The sequence below is a fragment of the Lepisosteus oculatus genome, chromosome 7 (assembly GCF_040954835.1).
Source record: "Lepisosteus oculatus isolate fLepOcu1 chromosome 7, fLepOcu1.hap2, whole genome shotgun sequence".
NCBI lineage: Eukaryota > Metazoa > Chordata > Actinopteri > Semionotiformes > Lepisosteidae > Lepisosteus > Lepisosteus oculatus.
Window position 1 is genome coordinate 1,448,947 of NC_090702.1, and position 17,934 is coordinate 1,466,880.

Sequence of the window (17,934 nt, forward strand, 5' to 3'; positions counted from 1 at the left end):
GGAAGTTATTAGTGATCTGGACTGAGACTCTTCACAGAAATCTATCGATCTGATAACGATGGAGTTGTTATGTGCAGTTGTGAGTGATCTGGACTGATTTTCTTACCAGAGTCTATAGATCTGATAATGATGGAGAATTTGTGTGAAACTATGAGGGATCTGGGCTGAGATTGTTTTACAGAAATCTATAGATCCGATAATGATGAAGAGTTTGTGTGCAGTTGTGAGTGATCTGGACTGAGTTTCTTACCAGAGTCTATAGATCTGATAACGATGTTTTTTTTTATGTGCAACTATGAGTGATCTGGACTGAGCTTCTTACCAGAGTCTGTAGATCTGATAACGATGGAGAGTTCTTCTGAGGTTAAGGGCGATCTGGGCTGAACAGCCTCACAGTGTGTTCCACACATCTGATGATGATGATGATGATGATGACGGCTGTGGGAACTCACCTCCCTGTCCTCCCCCTCCTCTCCCGTGCTCTCCTCCCTCCCCCCACGGATAATCCATCTGCATGCGCTGCGCCAGGGGGCGGACAGTGAAGGTCACTCGTGCGGAGATGAATGGACAGGGAGAGAGACCGCCTGGCCCAGTCTGGGTGCTGACCCTCCTCGGGTGGGACAGCACAGAGCTGCTTCTCTCAGCTCCTGGGTCCCGGGTTCGATTCTGGCCCGGCGGACCTTCTGTGTGGAGCCTGCACGTTCCTGCCCGCCAGTGTGTGTGTGTGTGTGTGTGTGTGTGTGTGTGTGGTGGTGGTTTACTCCAAGGGCCTCTACCTGGAGCCCCGGTTCGGGTTTAAGAGCTAGAGGGCAGGTCAGCACCGGTCAGCACCGGTCAGCACCGGTCAGCACCGGTCAGCACCGGTCAGCTGCGTGGCCCCCTCGGCCACCCAGACCACAGCTCGGGGACGGACTCCTCCTGCACTGGAGACCGATACGACAGACAGACAGACTGGCTGACCCGCAGGAGCACAGTGGGCCGGCTGGCTTTGGTGTTAGCCTGAGTTACTGTTCGTCTTTCTCCGGCTTTCATCTGTCCCTCTGTCCCTCTGTCCCTCTCTCTATCTCTCTATCTCTCTGTCCCTCTGTCCCTCTGTCCCTCTATCTCTCTATCTCTCTATCTCTCTGTCCCTCTGTCCCTCTGTCCCTCTCTCTGTCCCTCTCTCTGTCCCTCTCTCTGTCCCTCTCTCTATCCCTCTGTCCCTCTGTCCCTCTGTCCCTCTGTCCCTCTGTCCCTCTGTCCCTCTGTCCCGCTGTCCGGTTTTCCCTGGACTGCACCTCTTCCTGGTCCCCTGTCAATCCTCTCTCTCCCTGCCTCCCTCTCCCTCTCTCACTCTCTCACACACACACACACACACACACACACACTAAACGACACGGCAGTGTTACATGGCATGCTGAGCACAAGGAAGAGGAGAGCGAGTGAGGAGAGAGGGAGGGAGAGAGGGAGAGAGAGGGACTGTGGGAGCGGAGAGACGACACTGGGGATCCGGAGACGCCAGTAACGCCAGAGAGAGAGAGAGAAGCCAGCAGACACCAGCACACTGACACAGTGAAAGCCGCGCTCTCTGACGGAAATGATGTGAGTGCTTAACTATCGCTCTCTCTCTCTCTCTTCCTCTCCCCCTCCCTGGTCTGTCTCCATATCTCCCAGTGCCTCTCCCTCTCTCTCTCTCTGGCTCCGAGTGTGCGTGTGTGCGCGTGTGAGCATTGCTGCCTTCATTCATTACTGAGCTCTGTTTACAGACACTGAGAGGAGGGCTGTGATTGTGTGTGTGTGTGAGGAGGAGGGCTGTGTGTGTGTGTGTGAGGAGGAGGGCTGTGTGTGTGTGAGGAGGAGGGCTGTGTGTGTGTGAGGAGGAGGGCTGTGTGTGTGTGAGGAGGAGGGCTGTGTGTGTGTGAGGAGGAGGAGGAGGAGGAGGGTTGTGTGTGTGAGGAGGAGGAGGGTTGTGTGTGAGAGGAGGAGGAGGAGGAGGAGGAGGGCTGTGTGTGTGTGAGGAGGAGGGCTGTGTGTGTGTGAGGAGGAGGGCTGTGTGTGTGTGAGGAGGAGGAGGGCTGTGTGTGTGTGAGGAGGAGGAGGGCTGTGTGTGTGTGTGAGAGGAGGAGGGCTGTGTGTGTGTGTGAGAGGAGGAGGGCTGTGTGTGTGTGTGAGAGGAGGAGGGCTGTGTGTGTGTGTGAGAGGAGGAGGGCTGTGTGTGTCTGAGGAGGAGGAGGGCTGTGTGTGTGTGTGTGAGGAGGAGGGCTGTGTGTGTGTGAGGAGGAGGGCTGTGTGTGTGTGAGATGGGGGTATGTTTGTGTGAGGTGGGGGTGGGTGTGAGGAGGAGGGGATGGATATGTGTGAGGAGGGGTGTGTGTGTGAGGAGGAGGAGGGTGTGTGTGTGTGTGAGGAGGAGGAGGGTTGTGTGTGAGGAGGAGGAGGAGGGCTGTGTGTGTGTGAGGAGGAGGGCTGTGTGTGTGAGAGAGGGGGGTATGTTTGTGTGAGGTGGGGGTGGGTGTGAGGAGGAGGGGATGGATATGTGTGAGGAGGGGTGTGTGTGAGGAGGAGGAGGGTGTGTGTGTGAGGAGGAGGAGGGGGTGTGCGTCAGGAGGGGTGTGTGTGAGGAGGGGGGTGTGTGTGTGTGAGGTGGGGGTGGGTGTGAGGAGGAGGGGATGGATATGTGTGAGGAGGGGTGTGTGTGTGAGGAGGAGGAGGGTGTGTGTGTGAGGAGGAGGAGGGGGTGTGCGTGAGGAGGGGTGTGTGTGAGGAGGAGGAGGGGGTGTGTGTGAGGAGGAGGAGGAGGGTGTGTGTGTGAGGAGGGGTGTGTGTGTGAGGAGAAGGGGGTTTGGTATGAGGAGGGGTGTGTGTGAGGAGGGGTGTGTGTGGGTGTGTGTGAGGAGGGGTGTGTGTGTGAGGAGTAGGGGGGTGTGTATGAGGAGGGGTGTGTGTGGGTGTGTGTGAGGAGGGGTGTGTGTGTGGGGGGGTGTGAGGAAGGGTATTTGTGTGTGTGTGAGGAGAGAGAAGATCTTTCTTCCTGGTTTGGACTGCTTTTCCTCTAGACAAAACTGCCACTATTTCCTAAGTTACTAACATGTCTTGATGAAGAAGAGGCTTGAGCACTCTTGACTCCCTACAGCTGCTCTCAATCCACCTGGTGCAGACGATTCTCTCTCCTCCCCCTGATCTGTGTGCAGTGAGGCTGCTGGTGCAGAATGATCACTGCGCGTCTCCCAGGTGGGGCTGCTGGTGCAGAATGATCACTGCGCGTCTCCCAGGTGGGGCTGCTGGTGCAGAATGATCACTGTGTGTCTCCCAGGTGGGGTTACTGGTGCAGAATGATCGCTGTGCGTCTCCCAGTGGGGCGACCGGTGCAGAATGATCGCTGTGCGTCTCCCATGTGGGGCTGCTGGTGCAGAATGATCACTGTGTGTCTCCCAGGTGGGGTTACAGGTGCAGAATGATCACTGTGTGTCTCCAGGTGGAGTTACTGGTGCAGAATGATCACTGTGCGTCTCCCAGGTGGGGTTACTGGTGTAGAATGATCACTGTGCGTCTCCCAGGTGGGGCTGCTGGTGCAGAATGATCACTGTGTGTCTCCCAGGTGGGGTTACTGGTGTAGAATGATCACTGTGTGTCTCCCAGGTGGGGTTACTGGTGCAGAATAATCACTGTGTGTCTCCCAGGTGGGGTTACTGGTGCAGAATGATCACTGTGTGTCTCCCAGGTGGGGCTGCTGGTGCAGAATTATGGCTGTGTGTCTCCCAGGTGGGGCTGCTCTTCAGTGGGTGACGAAATTAGCCCCCTCCTGTATGTTAAGTAAGGGTGTGTGTGAGTGAGGATGTCACATACTGGGGGCCAGTATCTGTGTGTTTGTATTGAACTGGACTAGAACATCTCAGACCGCCCAGCATGGCCGTAGTGACTCAGATGCCTTCATGAAAATAAGAATACATGTGTGAAAACCACATAGTGCTCCGGTATGAATTCTCAGTTAGTAAAAACTGAGATTCCTCAGTCCCATCATTATCCTCGGCCAGATATAAATATGAGTGTAGATGTTGCGTGTGCTGGGACCTCTGGTGGCTGGGAATGAGGCGCTCTGGGCTGGACAGAATGGCAGAGCACGTGTTGAGCACGTGTTGAGCACGTGTTGAGCACGTGTTGAGCACGTGTTGAGCACGTCTTGTGATGGGGTCTTGACTGCAGTTCCCAACCGAGCTGCTCTGTGCTCCACTGGTCTGTTGATGATGGGAAAACCGCATTTAAACGTACAAATCAATCGGTTTGAGATTCTGTGAGGTGTTCTAGAGGTCATGTGGCGGAGGAGTGCTGACCTGAATTTATCTAGAACTTTTTACAGCAGTCTAGACCCTGCTTGTTTCAGTGTTCTAGACCCTGCTGGATGGTGTAGTTATATAGTAATGACCTGGAGTGAACCTGCTACCGTGTTCTAGACCCTGCTGAATGGGGTGGTTATATAGTAATGACCTGGAGTGAACTTGCTGCAGTGTTCTAGACCCTGCTGAATGGGGTAGTTATATTGTACTGACCTGGAGTGAACTTGCTGCAGTGTTCTAGACCCTGCTGAATGGGGTAGTTACATTGTACTGACCTGGAGTGATCTTGCTGCAGTGTTCTAGACCCTGCTGAATGGGGTAGTTATATTGTACTGACCTGGAGTGAACTTGCTGCAGTGTTCTAGACCCCCTGTTGAATGGGGTTGAATGGCCTGGAGTGAACTTGCTGCTGAATGGGGTAGTTATATAGTAATGGCCAGGAGTGAACTTGCTACCATGTTCTAGACCCTGCTGAATGGGGTGGTTATATTGTACTGACCTGGAGTGAACTTGCTGCCGTGTTCTAGACCCTGCTGAATGGGGTAGTTATATAGTAATGACCTGGAGTGAACTTGCTACCATGTTCTAGACCCTGCTGAATGGGGTAGTTATATAGTAATGGCCAGGAGTGAACTTGCTACCATGTTCTAGACCCTGCTGAATGGGGTGGTTATATTGTACTGACCTGGAGTGAACTTGCTGCCGTGTTCTAGACCCTGCTGAATGGGGTAGTTATATAGTAATGGCCTGGAGTGAACTTGCTACCGTGTTCTAGACCCTGCTGAATGGGGTAGTTATATAGTAATGGCCAGGAGTGAACTTGCTGCAGTGTTCTAGACCCTGCTGAATGGGGTAGTTATATAGTAATGGCCTGGAGTGAACTTGCTGCAGTGTTCTAGACCCCCCTGTTGAATGGGGTAGTTATATTGTACTGACCTGGAGTGAACTTGCTACCATGTTCTAGACCCTGCTGAATGGGGTGGTTATATTGTACTGACCTGGAGTGAACTTGCTGCAGTGTTCTAGACCCTGGTGAATGGTGTAGTTATATAGTACTGACCTGGAGTGAACTTGCTGCAGTGTTCTAGACCCTGCTGAATGGTGTAGTTATATAGTACTGACCTGGAGTGAACTTGCTGCAGTGTTCTAGACCCCTGCTGAATGGGGTAGTTATAAAGTAATGACCTGGAGTGAACTTGCTGCAGTGTTCTAGACCCCTGCTGAATGGGGTTGTTATAAAGTAATGATCTGGAGTGAACTTGCTACCATGTTCTAGACCCTGCTGAATGGGATGGTTATATTGTACTGACCTGGAGTGAACTTGCTGCAGTGTTCTAGACCCTGCTGAATGGGGTAGTTATATAGTAATGACCTGGAGTGAACTTGCTGCAGTGTTCTAGACCCTGCTGAATGGGGGTAGTTATATTGTACTGACCTGGAGTGAACTTGCTGCAGTGTTCTAGACCCTGCTGAATGGGGTAGTTATATTGTACTGACCTGGAGTGAACTTGCTGCAGTGTTCTAGACCCTGCTGAATGGGGTAGTTATATTGTACTGACCTGGAGTGAACTTGCTGCAGTGTTCTAGACCCTGCTGAATGGGGTAGTTATATAGTAATGGCCAGGAGTGAACTTGCTACCATGTTCTAGACCCTGCTGAATGGGGTGGTTATATTGTACTGACCTGGAGTGAACTTGCTGCCGTGTTCTAGACCTGCTGAATGGGGTAGTTATATTGTACTGACCTGGAGTGAACTTGCTGCAGTGTTCTAGACCCTGCTGAATGGGGTAGTTATATTGTACTGACCTGGAGTGAACTTGCTGCAGTGTTCTAGACCCTGCTGAATGGGGTAGTTATATTGTACTGACCTGGAGTGAACTTGCTGCAGTGTTCTAGACCCTGCTGAATGGTGTAGTTATATAGTACTGACCTGGAGTGAACTTGCTGCAGTGTTCTAGACCCCTGCTGAATGGGGTAGTTATATAGTAATGACCTGGAGTGAACTTGCTGCAGTGTTCTAGACCCTGCTGAATGGGAGTAGTTACAGTATTTCAGAATGATGTGCAGGGAACGTTTTACAGTAGTCTAGTCTCTGCTGAGTACAGAAGTTGTTGATGACCTGGAGAGAACATTTGACAATAGTCTGGATGCAGATGGGTACAGATGACATTCATTTTGAAGTCAGTTGGAGATAATGTTCACAGGGAGATGTGGATGGAAGAGACTGAATTTCTCTACGTTTATGCTACCGGATGTGTAGTCACTCTGTAGGTGATCCCTGCCGGGGTGTCTTGAGAGAGCAGGGGGCACTGGATGGGCACTGGGTTTCTTTACAGATCTCTCCCCTTCTCCTCTCTCCCCCTCTCTCTCTACCCCCTCTCTCTCTACCCCTCTCTCTCTACCCTCTCTCTTCTACCCTCTCTCTCTTCTACCCCTCTCTCTCCTACCCCTCTCTCTCCTACCCCTCTCCTCTCTCCCCTCTCCTCTCCCCTCTCTCTCCCCTCTCTCCCCTTTCTCTCTCCCCTCTCTCTCCCCTCTCTGTCTCTTTCCCCTCTCTGTCTCTCTCCTCTCTCCCTCTCTCTCCTCTCTCTGTCTCTCCCCTTTCTCTCCCCTCTCTCTCCCCTTTCTCTCTCCCCTCTCTCTCCCCTCTCTCTCCCCTTTCTCTCCCCTCTCTCTCCCCTTTCTCTCCCCTCTCTCTCCCCTCTCTCTCCCCTCTCTCTCTCTCCCCTCTCCTCTCCCTCTCTCTCTCTCTCCCTCTCTCTCTCTCCCCTTTCTCTCTCTCCCCTCTCTCTCCCTCTCTCTCTCTCCCCTCTCTCTCCCCTCTCTCTCTCTCTCCTCTCTCTCTCCTCTCTCTCTCCTCTCTCTCTCCCCCCTCTCTCCTCCTCTCTCTCCTCTCTCCCCTCTCTCTCCCGTCTCTCTCCCGTCTCTCTCCCCTCTCTCTCTCCCCTCTCTGTCTCTCTCCTCTCTCTCTCTCCTCTCTCCCCTCTCTCTCTCCCCTCTCTGTCTCTCTCCCCTCTCTCTCTCTCCTCTCTCTCTGTCTCTCTCCCCTCCCCCTCCCTCCTCCTCCTCCGTCTCCCTCTCTCTCCTCTCTGCTCCTCCGCCTGCCTGTCGCAGTCCCAGCGCCTCTCTCTCTCTCTCTCTCTCGCTCGCTCGCTCGCTCGTGCGGCTCTTTTCCTCCCGAGTAGGATGGGGGTCCACTCCGCAGGCCCCCCGTCTCGCTCTGCCTCCTGCCTGCCGGCGCCTCGTCTCTCTCCTGCCTCGGCTCTCTCTGCTGCTCTCGGGTGCCCCGCGTTCGCTCGGCCGCCGCTGTCGCCGCCGCCGCCGCCGTCGCCGGGGTGGGGGTCCACCCTGGGGGGTGGGGGGGGCCGCCCATGGCGGGGGTTGCCGCGGCGATGGGAGGAGGAGGAGGAGGAGGAGAGGGGGGGGGCGAGCTGGCTCTCTCCTCCAGCTGGCCTTCACTAGGCCCCCGGAACCGGAGCATCTGGTTCATCTACAGGTACCTCCGGCAGGGGGAGGAGAGGTGTGTGTGTGTGTGTGTGAGGGGGGGAGGGGCTCTGGATCTGTGTGTCTCTGGATCTCTGTGTCTCTGGATCTGTGTTTGTGTGTTGTGTGTGTCTCTGGATCTGTGTGTCTCTGGATCTGTGTTTGTGTATTGTGTGTGTCTCTGGATCTGTGTTTGTGTGTTGTGTGTGTCTCTGGATCTCTGTGTCTCTGGATCTGTGTTTGTGTGTTGTGTGTGTCTCTGGATCTCTGTGTTTGTGTGTTGTGTCTCTGGATCTGTGTGTCTCTGGATCTCTGTGTTTGTGTGTTGTGTGTGTCTCTGGATCTGTGTGTCTCTGGATCTCTGTGTTTGTGTGTTGTGTGTGTCTCTGGATCTGTGTGTCTCTGGATCTCTGTGTTTGTGTGTGTCTCTGGATCTCTGTGTTTGTGTGTTGTGTGTGTCTCTGGGTCTGTGCGTGTGTGGGGCTCTGGGTCTGTGCGTGTGTGTGTCTCTGGATGAGACAGTGTGTAAGTGAAGTGAGTGTTTTGTCGTTTTGTCTCAGCACTTATTGGTAGTGAGTCCAGATCTCCTATCCAGCCCAGGTAGAAGTCCCGGAGTCTGTGTGTGTCCGTGGGTGCGTGTGTGTTTGTCGCAGCAGATACAGGTAGCAGCAGACTTGTAGCTATGAGATAGTGTTTGTTTGTCTGCGTAGGTAGAGGCCTGCTTGTGTGTTCAGGCAGACGAGCAGCAGGGACTGTGACGGGCCTGGTCTCTGCACAGTCACTGGGCTTCACGCTACGTGTGTGTCTGGCACTGGAGCACAATGTGGATTTCACAAATGAGAACAATGTGGCGTGTGTGTGTGTATACAGTTTGTGTGTGTACTGCGTGTTGGTGTGTGTGAATATACTGCCTGTGTGTGGGTGTGTGTGTATATATACTGCCTGTTGGTGGGTGTGTGTGTATACTGCCTGTTGGTGTGTGTGTGTATACTGCCTGTTGGAGTGTGTGTATATATTGCCTGTTGGTGTGTGTGTGTGTATATATTGCCTGTTGGTGTGTGTGTGTATATATACTGCCTGTTGATGGGTGTGTGTATATACATTACTACCTGTTGGTGTGTGTGTGTATATACTGCCTGTTGATGGGTGTGTGTATATACAGTACTACCTGTTGGTGTGTGTGTGTATATACTGCCTGTTGATTGGTGTGTGTGTATATATTGCCTGTTGGTGTGTGTGTATACTGCCTGTGGGTGTGTGTGTATACTGCCTGTGGGTGTGTGTTTATACTGCCTGTTGGTGTGTGTGTATACTGCCTGTTGATGGATGTGTGTGTGTATATATTGCCTGTTGATGGATGTGTGTGTAAACTGCCTGTTGGTGTGTGTGTTTATACTGCCTGTTGGTGTGTGTGTGTTTATACTGCCTGTTGGTGTGTGTGTTTATACTGCCTGTTGGTGTGTGTGTGTATACTGCCTGTTGGTGTGTGTGTGTATACTACCTGTTGATGGATGTGTGTGTGTGTGTACTGCCTGTTGATGGGTGTGTGTATATATACTGCCTGTTGATGGGTGTGTGTATATACTGCCTGTTGGTGTGTGCGTGTGTGTATATATACTACCTGTTGGTGTGTGTGTGTGTGTGTGTGTGTGTACTGCCTGTTGGTGTGTGTGTACAGTATACTGCCTGTTGATTGGTGTGTGTGTATACTAACTGTTGATGGGTGTGTATATACTACCTGTTGGTGTGTGCGTGTGTGTATATATACTGCCTGTTGATTGGTGTGTGTGTATACTACCTGTTGGTGTGTGTGTATATACTACCTGTTGGTGTGTATGTGTATACTGCCTTTTGATGGGTGTGTGTATATACTGCCTGTGTGTGTCTATATGTGTGTATATATACTGCCTGTGTGTGTCTGTAAGTGCGTACATACTGCCTTTATGTGTTTATATGTGTGTATACACTGCCTGTGTGTGTCTTTATGTGTGTATACACTGCCTGTGTGTGTCTAGATGTGTGACAGGAGGGGGACGAGGCTCTGCTTTGAGGGCGAGCACTGGTGTGTGAGGCTCTGGCCTGCTGGCTCCCTGCTCAGCTGTGTCCAGCTGCTGCCGGGCAGGTGAGGGCACAGGTGTGGAGAAGAAACGCCTGCGTGCGGAAACTGTAGAGCTGGTCCCATCTCGAGATCGCTGGGGCAGTCATACCCACACCTGTAGGCCACGGTTTCCCTCCATGGGAGCAGGGGTAGAAGGAGCTTGGTGTGTGTGTGTTCCTCTGATCATCTCTCATCTGTGTGTGTGTGTGTGTGTGTGTGTGTGTTGTGGTAGGAGGCTGTGCAGGAGAAGATGCTCAGAAGAATATGTTTCGGAGGCTGTGTCCGGGGGCTGAGGCGCGCGCTTGGTGAAAAGCAGGGAAAGACAGATGGAGGCCTGTGTGTAGCGCACGAGTGTGTATCTCAGGTTGTGCACCAGGGAATTCCTGCGTGTTCTCTCCGTGGGTCTGGATCGGTACGATTCGCAGTGTGTGTGTGTGTGTGTGTGTGTGTGTTGGAACTGAGCTTTTCCTGGCTGCGCTGTTCGTACGCTGGTGCAGTTACCTCGTCTCTTGCCTTTTCCGTGTTCCAGTCCGGAGCGGAGACACAGACAGACTCCTGATCAGCCGACACAGTCCCAGTGACTGGAGCGCTGTGGGACTCAGGGAGTGCTTTCGAATGGCACATCGATTTCAGCCGACCGTCTGACACACTCATTAACTAACACACTGACAGTCTGACATGCTGACTGACACAGTGACAGTCAGACACGCTGACCAGCTGACACGCTGACTAACACACTGACCCTGACGGTCTGACACGCTGACTACCACACTGACTGTCTGACACACTGACTAGCTGACACGCTGACTAACACACTGACCCCGACGGTCTGACATGCTGACTACCACACTGACACACTGACTGTCTGACACACTGACTAGCTGACACGCTGACTAACACACTGACCCTGACGGTCTGACATGCTGACCAACACACTGACCCTGACGGTCTGACATGCTGACCAACACACTGACACACTGACACACTGACTGTCTGACACACTGACTAGCTGACACGCTGACTAACACACTGACCCCGACGGTCTGACATGCTGACTACCACACTGACACACTGACTGTCTGACACACTGACTAGCTGACACGCTGACTAACACACTGACCCTGACGGTCTGACATGCTGACCAACACACTGACCCTGACGGTCTGACATGCTGACCAACACACTGACACACTGACACACTGACTGTCTGACACACTGACTAGCTGACACGCTGACTAACACACTGACCCCGACGGTCTGACATGCTGACTACCACACTGACACACTGACTGTCTGACACACTGACTAGCTGACACGCTGACTAACACACTGACCCTGACGGTCTGACATGCTGACCAACACACTGACCCTGACGGTCTGACATGCTGACCAACACACTGACACACTGACACACTGACTGTCTGACACACTGACTAGCTGACACGCTGACTAACACACTGACCCCGACGGTCTGACATGCTGACTACCACACTGACACACTGACTGTCTGACACACTGACTAGCTGACACGCTGACTAACACACTGACCCTGACGGTCTGACATGCTGACTACCACACTGACACACTGACTGTCTGACACACTGACTAGCTGACACGCTGACTCTCTGAAACACTGATTGACTGACGCTCTGAATTTCTGTCATGCTGTCTGTCAGATACACGCTCACTTTCTGACATACCAGCAGTCTGACGCACTGTTTGTCTGTCCCTGACTGTAACACAACGACTGGCTCAGGCACCTGTTGACACACTTACTGACTGTCTGACACACTGCAGCACAAAACCGAACTGACATATTGACTGATATACCAGCTGGCTCATTAAGGCCCGGGCTGAGTGACGCTGTGTGTCTCGGAATTTGAAAGGCAAATTGACAGGAACACAAAAAAAAAAGACAGTCGGGCGGCAACAGGGACAGCCTTTACTTAGGGTCCTAACAGCCTGTGTGTTCTTTTGTGTCCCTTAGTGATTACATCATCAAAGAGAAGACGGTGCTGCTACAGAAGAAAGACAACGAGGGGTTCGGCTTCGTCTTGAGAGGGGCCAAAGGTCAGAGGTCGCCTCGAATACCCCCCCCCAGATACACTCCTTTGTTTTGATCGCTTTGGAAGACGACGTTTAGAGTAGACAGGTGCAGGTGTCGCAAGATGCAGGACAGGGATGTAAAGTTGGAAGCAGTGGGCTGTTTATACTGTCTCATCATCGGGAAGCACTACCGAGCGAACGTCAGAATAACACCTTCGAAAGTGCAGGATTGAAATCACAGCGCTTTCAAGTTGTATACAACGCACTAGAAGGACCTAGTTTAGTGTACTGGGTGCAGTCAAGGTCACCTTCTCATTGACACACTTTGTGCTGCTCTGGAATCAGTCCGGAGAAAAGCACCCAGTTAGGAGAATCTAGGAAGGGCAGCTGTATGAACCCCTCTCTCTCTCTCTCAGTGCAGTGTTCATGTACTGGAGTGTCCAGTCAGTGTGTCTGTATGAACCCCTCTCTCTCTCAGTGCAGTGTTAATGTACTGGAGTGTCCAGTCAGTGTGTCTGTATGAACCCCTCTCTCTCTCAGTGCAGTGTTAATGTACTGGAGTGTCCAGTCAGTGTGTCTGTATTAACCCCTTTCTCTCAGTGCAGTGTTAATGTACTGGAGTGTCCAGTCAGTGTGTGTATGAACCCCTCTCTCTCAGTGCAGTGTTCATGTACTGGAGTGTCCAGTCAGTGTGTCTGTATGAACCCCTCTCTCTCTCAGTGCAGTGTTAATGTACTGGAGTGTCCAGTCAGTGTGTCTGTATGAACCCCTCTCTCTCTCTCAGTGCAGTGTTAATGTACTGGAGTGTCCAGTCAGTGTGTCTGTATTAACCCCTTTCTCTCAGTGCAGTGTTAATGTACTGGAGTGTCCAGTCAGTGTGTGTATGAACCCCTCTCTCTCTCAGTGCAGTGTTCATGTACTGGAGTGTCCAGTCAGTGTGTCTGTATGAACCCCTCTCTCTCTCTCTCTCTCTCTCTCTCTCTCTCTCTCTCTCTCTCTCTCTCTCTCAGTGCAGTGTTAATGTACTGGAGTGTCCAGTCAGTGTGTCTGTATGAACCCCTCTCTCTCTCAGTGCAGTGTTAATGTACTGGAGTGTCCAGTCAGTGTGTCTGTATGAACCCCTCTCTCTCTCAGTGCAGTGTTAATGTACTGGAGTGTCCAGTCAGTGTGTCTGTATTGACCCCTCTCTCTCTCTGTAGCTCAGACCCCTATAGAAGAATTCACTCCCACTCCAGCCTTTCCTGCTCTACAGTACCTGGAGTCTGTGGATGAGGGGGGTGTGGCCTGGAGAGCCGGCCTGCGGATGGGAGACTTTCTGATTGAGGTCAGCCGGAGCTCAGCTAGACCGGCCTCAGCGCTCACTGTTTTTACTCAGTGGTGGTCTTGCTGTGTCAGTGGAACTGCAGTCTTGATGAGCTGTGCCTGGAAGTCCTCTGTGCTGTTCCCTGACCTGCTCTCTCGGTCTGTCTGCGCTAACGCCCCCCGTCTGTGTCTGCCAGGTCAACGGTCAGAATGTGGTCAAGGTGGGCCACAGGCAGGTGGTCAACATGATCCGTCAGGGGGGCAACAGCCTCATGGTGAAAGTCGTCATGGTGACCCGCAACCCAGAGATGGAGGAGGCATCCAGGAAGAAAGGTCAGTAGATCAGGAGACAAACAAGGACAAACACAAGAAGGAATGGTGTTAAGGAGAGCTGTCCTGTACAGTCTGGTGCTGAAACACTAGAGAGAGCTGTCCTGTACAGAGCAGTGCTGAAACACTAGAGAGAGCTGTCCTGTACAGACTGGTGCTGAAACACTAGAGAGAGCTGTCCTGTACAGTCTGGTGCTGAAACACCAGAGAGAGCTGTCCTGTACAGTCTGGTGCTGAAACACTAGAGAGAGCTGTCCTGTACAGACTGGTGCTGAAACACTAGAGGGAGCTGTCCTGTACAGTCTGGTGCTGAAACACTAGAGAGAGCTGTCCTGTACAGAGCAGTGCTGAAACACTAGAGAGAGCTGTCCTGTACAGACTGGTGCTGAAACACTAGAGGGAGCTGTCCTGTACAGTCTGGTGCTGAAACACTAGAGAGAGCTGTCCTGTACAGTCTGGTGCTGAAACACTAGAGAGAGCTGTCCTGTACAGACTGGTGCTGAAACACTAGAGGGAGCTGTCCTGTACAGACTGGTGCTGAAACACTAGAGAGAGCTGTCCTGTACAGAGCAGTGCTGAAACACTAGAGAGAGCTGTCCTGTACAGTCTGGTGCTGAAACACTAGAGGGAGCTGTCCTGTACAGACTGGTGCTGAAACACTAGAGGGAGCTGTCCTGTACAGACTGGTGCTGAAACACTAGAGAGAGCTGTCCTGTACAGTCTGGTGCTGAAACACTAGAGAGAGCTGTCCTGTACAGTCTGGTGCTGAAACACTAGAGAGAGCTGTCCTGTACAGACTGGTGCTGAAACACTAGAGGGAGCTGTCCTGTACAGACTGGTGCTGAAACACTAGAGAGAGCTGTCCTGTACAGAGCAGTGCTGAAACACTAGAGAGAGCTGTCCTGTACAGTCTGGTGCTGAAACACTAGAGGGAGCTGTCCTGTACAGTCTGGTGCTGAAACACTAGAGGGAGCTGTCCTGTACAGAGCAGTGCTGAAACACTAGAGAGAGCTGTCCTGTACAGAGCAGTGCTGAAACACTAGAGGGAGCTGTCCTGTACAGTCTGGTGCTGAAACACTAGAGAGAGCTGTCCTGTACAGAGCAGTGCTGAAACACTAGAGGGAGATGTCCTGTACTGAGTGGGAGATGTGTCATCATTAGAGATGCTGGTCATGTGTTTCTGTTTCTGAGGTCTTTCTCATCTTCTGTCTGCTGTCCTGCCAGTCCCCCAGCAGAGTAAGAGGCTGACCCCCCCAGCCATCGCCCTGCGCTCCAAGTCCATGACCTCAGAGCTGGAGGAGATGGGTAAGAGAGGGGGTGTGAACCACAGGAAGGTCTGCTGGGGGGGGCAGGGGAAGAGGAGGAGGGAGAGGGCGTGAGGGGAACAGAGGGAGGGGGGGCGGGTCTGTGGGTCACACTGGTGCCCTGGAACGGAGAGGGGAGGAGAGTGAGACGCAGGAGAACAGAGGGGAATGGAAGAGTGAGACGCAGGAGGTGGGAGTGAGCAGCAGAGTGAGACACAGGAGACAGGGTGTGAGCAGGAGAGTGAGAGAGAGAGTGAGGCGCAAGAAACGGGGAGTGAGCAGGAGAATGAGAGAGAGTGGGGTGCAGGAAACAGGGAGTGAGCAGGAGAGTGAGAGGGAGTGAGGCGCGGGAGAGTGAGAGGGAGTGAGACACAGGAGACAGGGCGTGAGCAGGAGAGTGAGAGGGAGTGAGACGCAGGAGACAAGGTGTGAGCAGGAGAGTGAGGGAGAGTGAGACGCAGGAGAGTGAGGGGGAGTGAGACACAGGAGACAAGATGTGTGCAGGAGAGTGAGAGGGAGTGAGCCGCAGGAGAGTGAGGGGGAGTGAGACACGGGAGACAAGATGTGTGCAGGAGAGTGAGAGGGAGTGAGCCGCAGGAGAGTGAGGGGGAGTGAGACACGGGAGACAAGATGTGTGCAGGAGAGTGAGAGGGAGTGAGGCGCAGGAGAGTGAGAGGGAGTGAGACACAGGAGAGTGAGAGGGAGTGAGCCGCAGGAGAGTGAGGGGGAGTGAGACACGGGAGACAAGATGCGTGCAGGAGAGTGAGAGGGAGTGAGCCGCAGGAGAGTGAGGGGGAGTGAGACACGGGAGACAAGATGTGTGCAGGAGAGTGAGAGGGAGTGAGGCGCAGGAGAGTGAGAGGGAGTGAGACACAGGAGACAGGACGTGAGCAGGAGAGTGAGGGGGAGTGAGACGCAAGAGAGTGAGAGGGAGTGAGACACAGGAGACAGGACGTGAGCAGGAGAGTGAGGGGGAGTGAGACGCAGGAGAGTGAGAGGGAGTGAGGCGCAGGAGAGTGAGAGGGATTTAGGCGCGGGAGACAGGGTGTGAGCAGGAGAGTGAGGGGGAGTGAGCCGCAGGAGAGTGAGGGGGGGTGAGACACGGGAGACAAGATGTGTGCAGGAGAGTGAGAGGGAGTGAGGCACAGGAGAGTGAGAGGGACTTAGGCGCGGGAGACAGGGTGTGAGCAGGAGAGTGAGGGGGAGTGAGACACGGGAGACAAGATGTGTGCAGGAGAGTGAGAGGGGGTGAGGCGCAGGAGAGTGAGAGGGAGTGAGACACAGGAGAGTGAGGGGGAGTGAGACACAGGAGACAGGACGTGAGCAGGAGAGTGAGGGGGAGTGAGACGCAGGAGAGTGAGAGGGAGTGAGACACAGGAGAGTGAGGGGGAGTGAGACACAGGAGACAGGACGTGAGCAGGAGAGTGAGGGGGAGTGAGACGCAGGAGAGTGAGAGGGAGTGAGGCGCAGGAGAGTGAGAGGGATTTAGGCGCGGGAGACAGGGTGTGAGCAGGAGAGTGGGGGGGAGTGAGCCGCAGGAGAGTGAGAGGGAGTGAGGCGCAGGAGAGTGAGTGGGATTTAGGCGCGGGAGACAGGGTGTGAGCAGGAGAGTGAGGGGGAGTGAGACACGGGAGACAAGATGTGTGCAGGAGAGTGAGAGGGAGTGAGGCGCAGGAGAGTGAGAGGGAGTGAGACACAGGAGAGTGAGGGGGAGTGAGACACAGGAGACAGGACGTGAGCAGGAGAGTGAGGGGGAGTGAGACGCAGGAGAGTGAGAGGGAGTGAGGCGCAGGAGAGTGAGTGGGATTTAGGCGCGGGAGACAGGGTGTGAGCAGGAGAGTGAGGGGGAGTGAGGCGCAGGAGAGGGCGAGAGACTGTAGGCCAGTGTTGACCGCTTCCTTTGACACGGCTGATGTCTGGTTTCTCTCTGCCACACGGTGTCTTCAGAGCCGACACTACACTGCCACCTCCAGCACCCCCATGCCAGGTAACCCCGAAATACAGCGCCCCCCTCTCTAACCCTCCTCCCTCTCCCTCCCCCCCCCAGCTCCTGCGTTTACCTCCCCCCGGCCGACACACGGCATGACACACACCTCCTCGACCTGCCCTCCCGGACACACCCACACACCCCCCAGGCTCCCCTGCGCCCCTTCACTGCCCCCTGTGGACCCCAGCAGCCACAACACCCCTCACGCCCCCCTTAGCCTCTGACACTCTGCAGTAGACTCCTGAAGGCGCGCCTGAACCTCTGTCACCCCACTGTACCCCCCGAGCCTCCTGTGGACCCTGAAACAGGGGCTGTCTGTTTCTAGACAGCCGGGGCGACTCCCTCCCCCTGTAGACTCGGGATCGACTGCGGACACTGCCCCGCCCCCCTGTTTCACCCAGTCTGCGCCTCTCCCCTGGACACCGCCGGCCTGCACGGGTCTGTACACTCAAACACTGTACCGCCAGTCTAGCGCTGCGTTGTCAGTCTCTGTGTAGATCAACACTGTGCACCCCCGCCAGCTCCTGCAGAGCCAGAGCACATGGTACTGTGTACTGCACTGGAATACTGGAATACTGTACGATCCTCCTAAAATACTCCTATAATACACTAGTGAGAACCTGAGAACTCCTATAATACACTATTGATGCCCTGAGAACTCCTATAATACTCCTATAATACACTATTGATGCCCTGAGAACTCCTATAATACTCTATTGAGAACCTGAGAACTCCTATAATACTCCTATAATACACTATTGATGCCCTGAGAACTCCTATAATACTCCTATAATACACTATTGATGCCCTGAGAACTCCTATAATACTCTATTGAGAACCTGAGAACTCCTATAATACTCCTATAATACACTATTGAGAACCTGAGAACTCCTATTATACTCCTATAATACACTATTGATGCCCTGAGAACTCCTATAATACTCCTATAATACACTATTGATGCCCTGAGAACTCCTATAATACTCCTATAATACACTATTGATGACCTGAGAACACCTATAATACTCCTGTAATACACTATTGAGAACCTGAGAACTCCTATAATACTCC

General features: G+C 53.3%; 1 protein-coding gene across 1 annotated transcript in view; it reads left to right on the plus strand.

Moving 5' to 3' along the window:
• shank1 (SH3 and multiple ankyrin repeat domains 1) overlaps positions 1-17,934 on the plus strand; it is a 103,612-nt gene that overhangs the window by 58,060 nt on the left and 27,618 nt on the right. The window contains exons 16-19 of the mRNA XM_069191960.1: positions 11,882-11,964; positions 13,140-13,264; positions 13,440-13,575; positions 14,797-14,877. Coding sequence (XP_069048061.1) covers positions 11,882-11,964; positions 13,140-13,264; positions 13,440-13,575; positions 14,797-14,877 — 425 coding nt within the window. The remainder of the gene's footprint in view (positions 1-11,881; positions 11,965-13,139; positions 13,265-13,439; positions 13,576-14,796; positions 14,878-17,934) is intronic.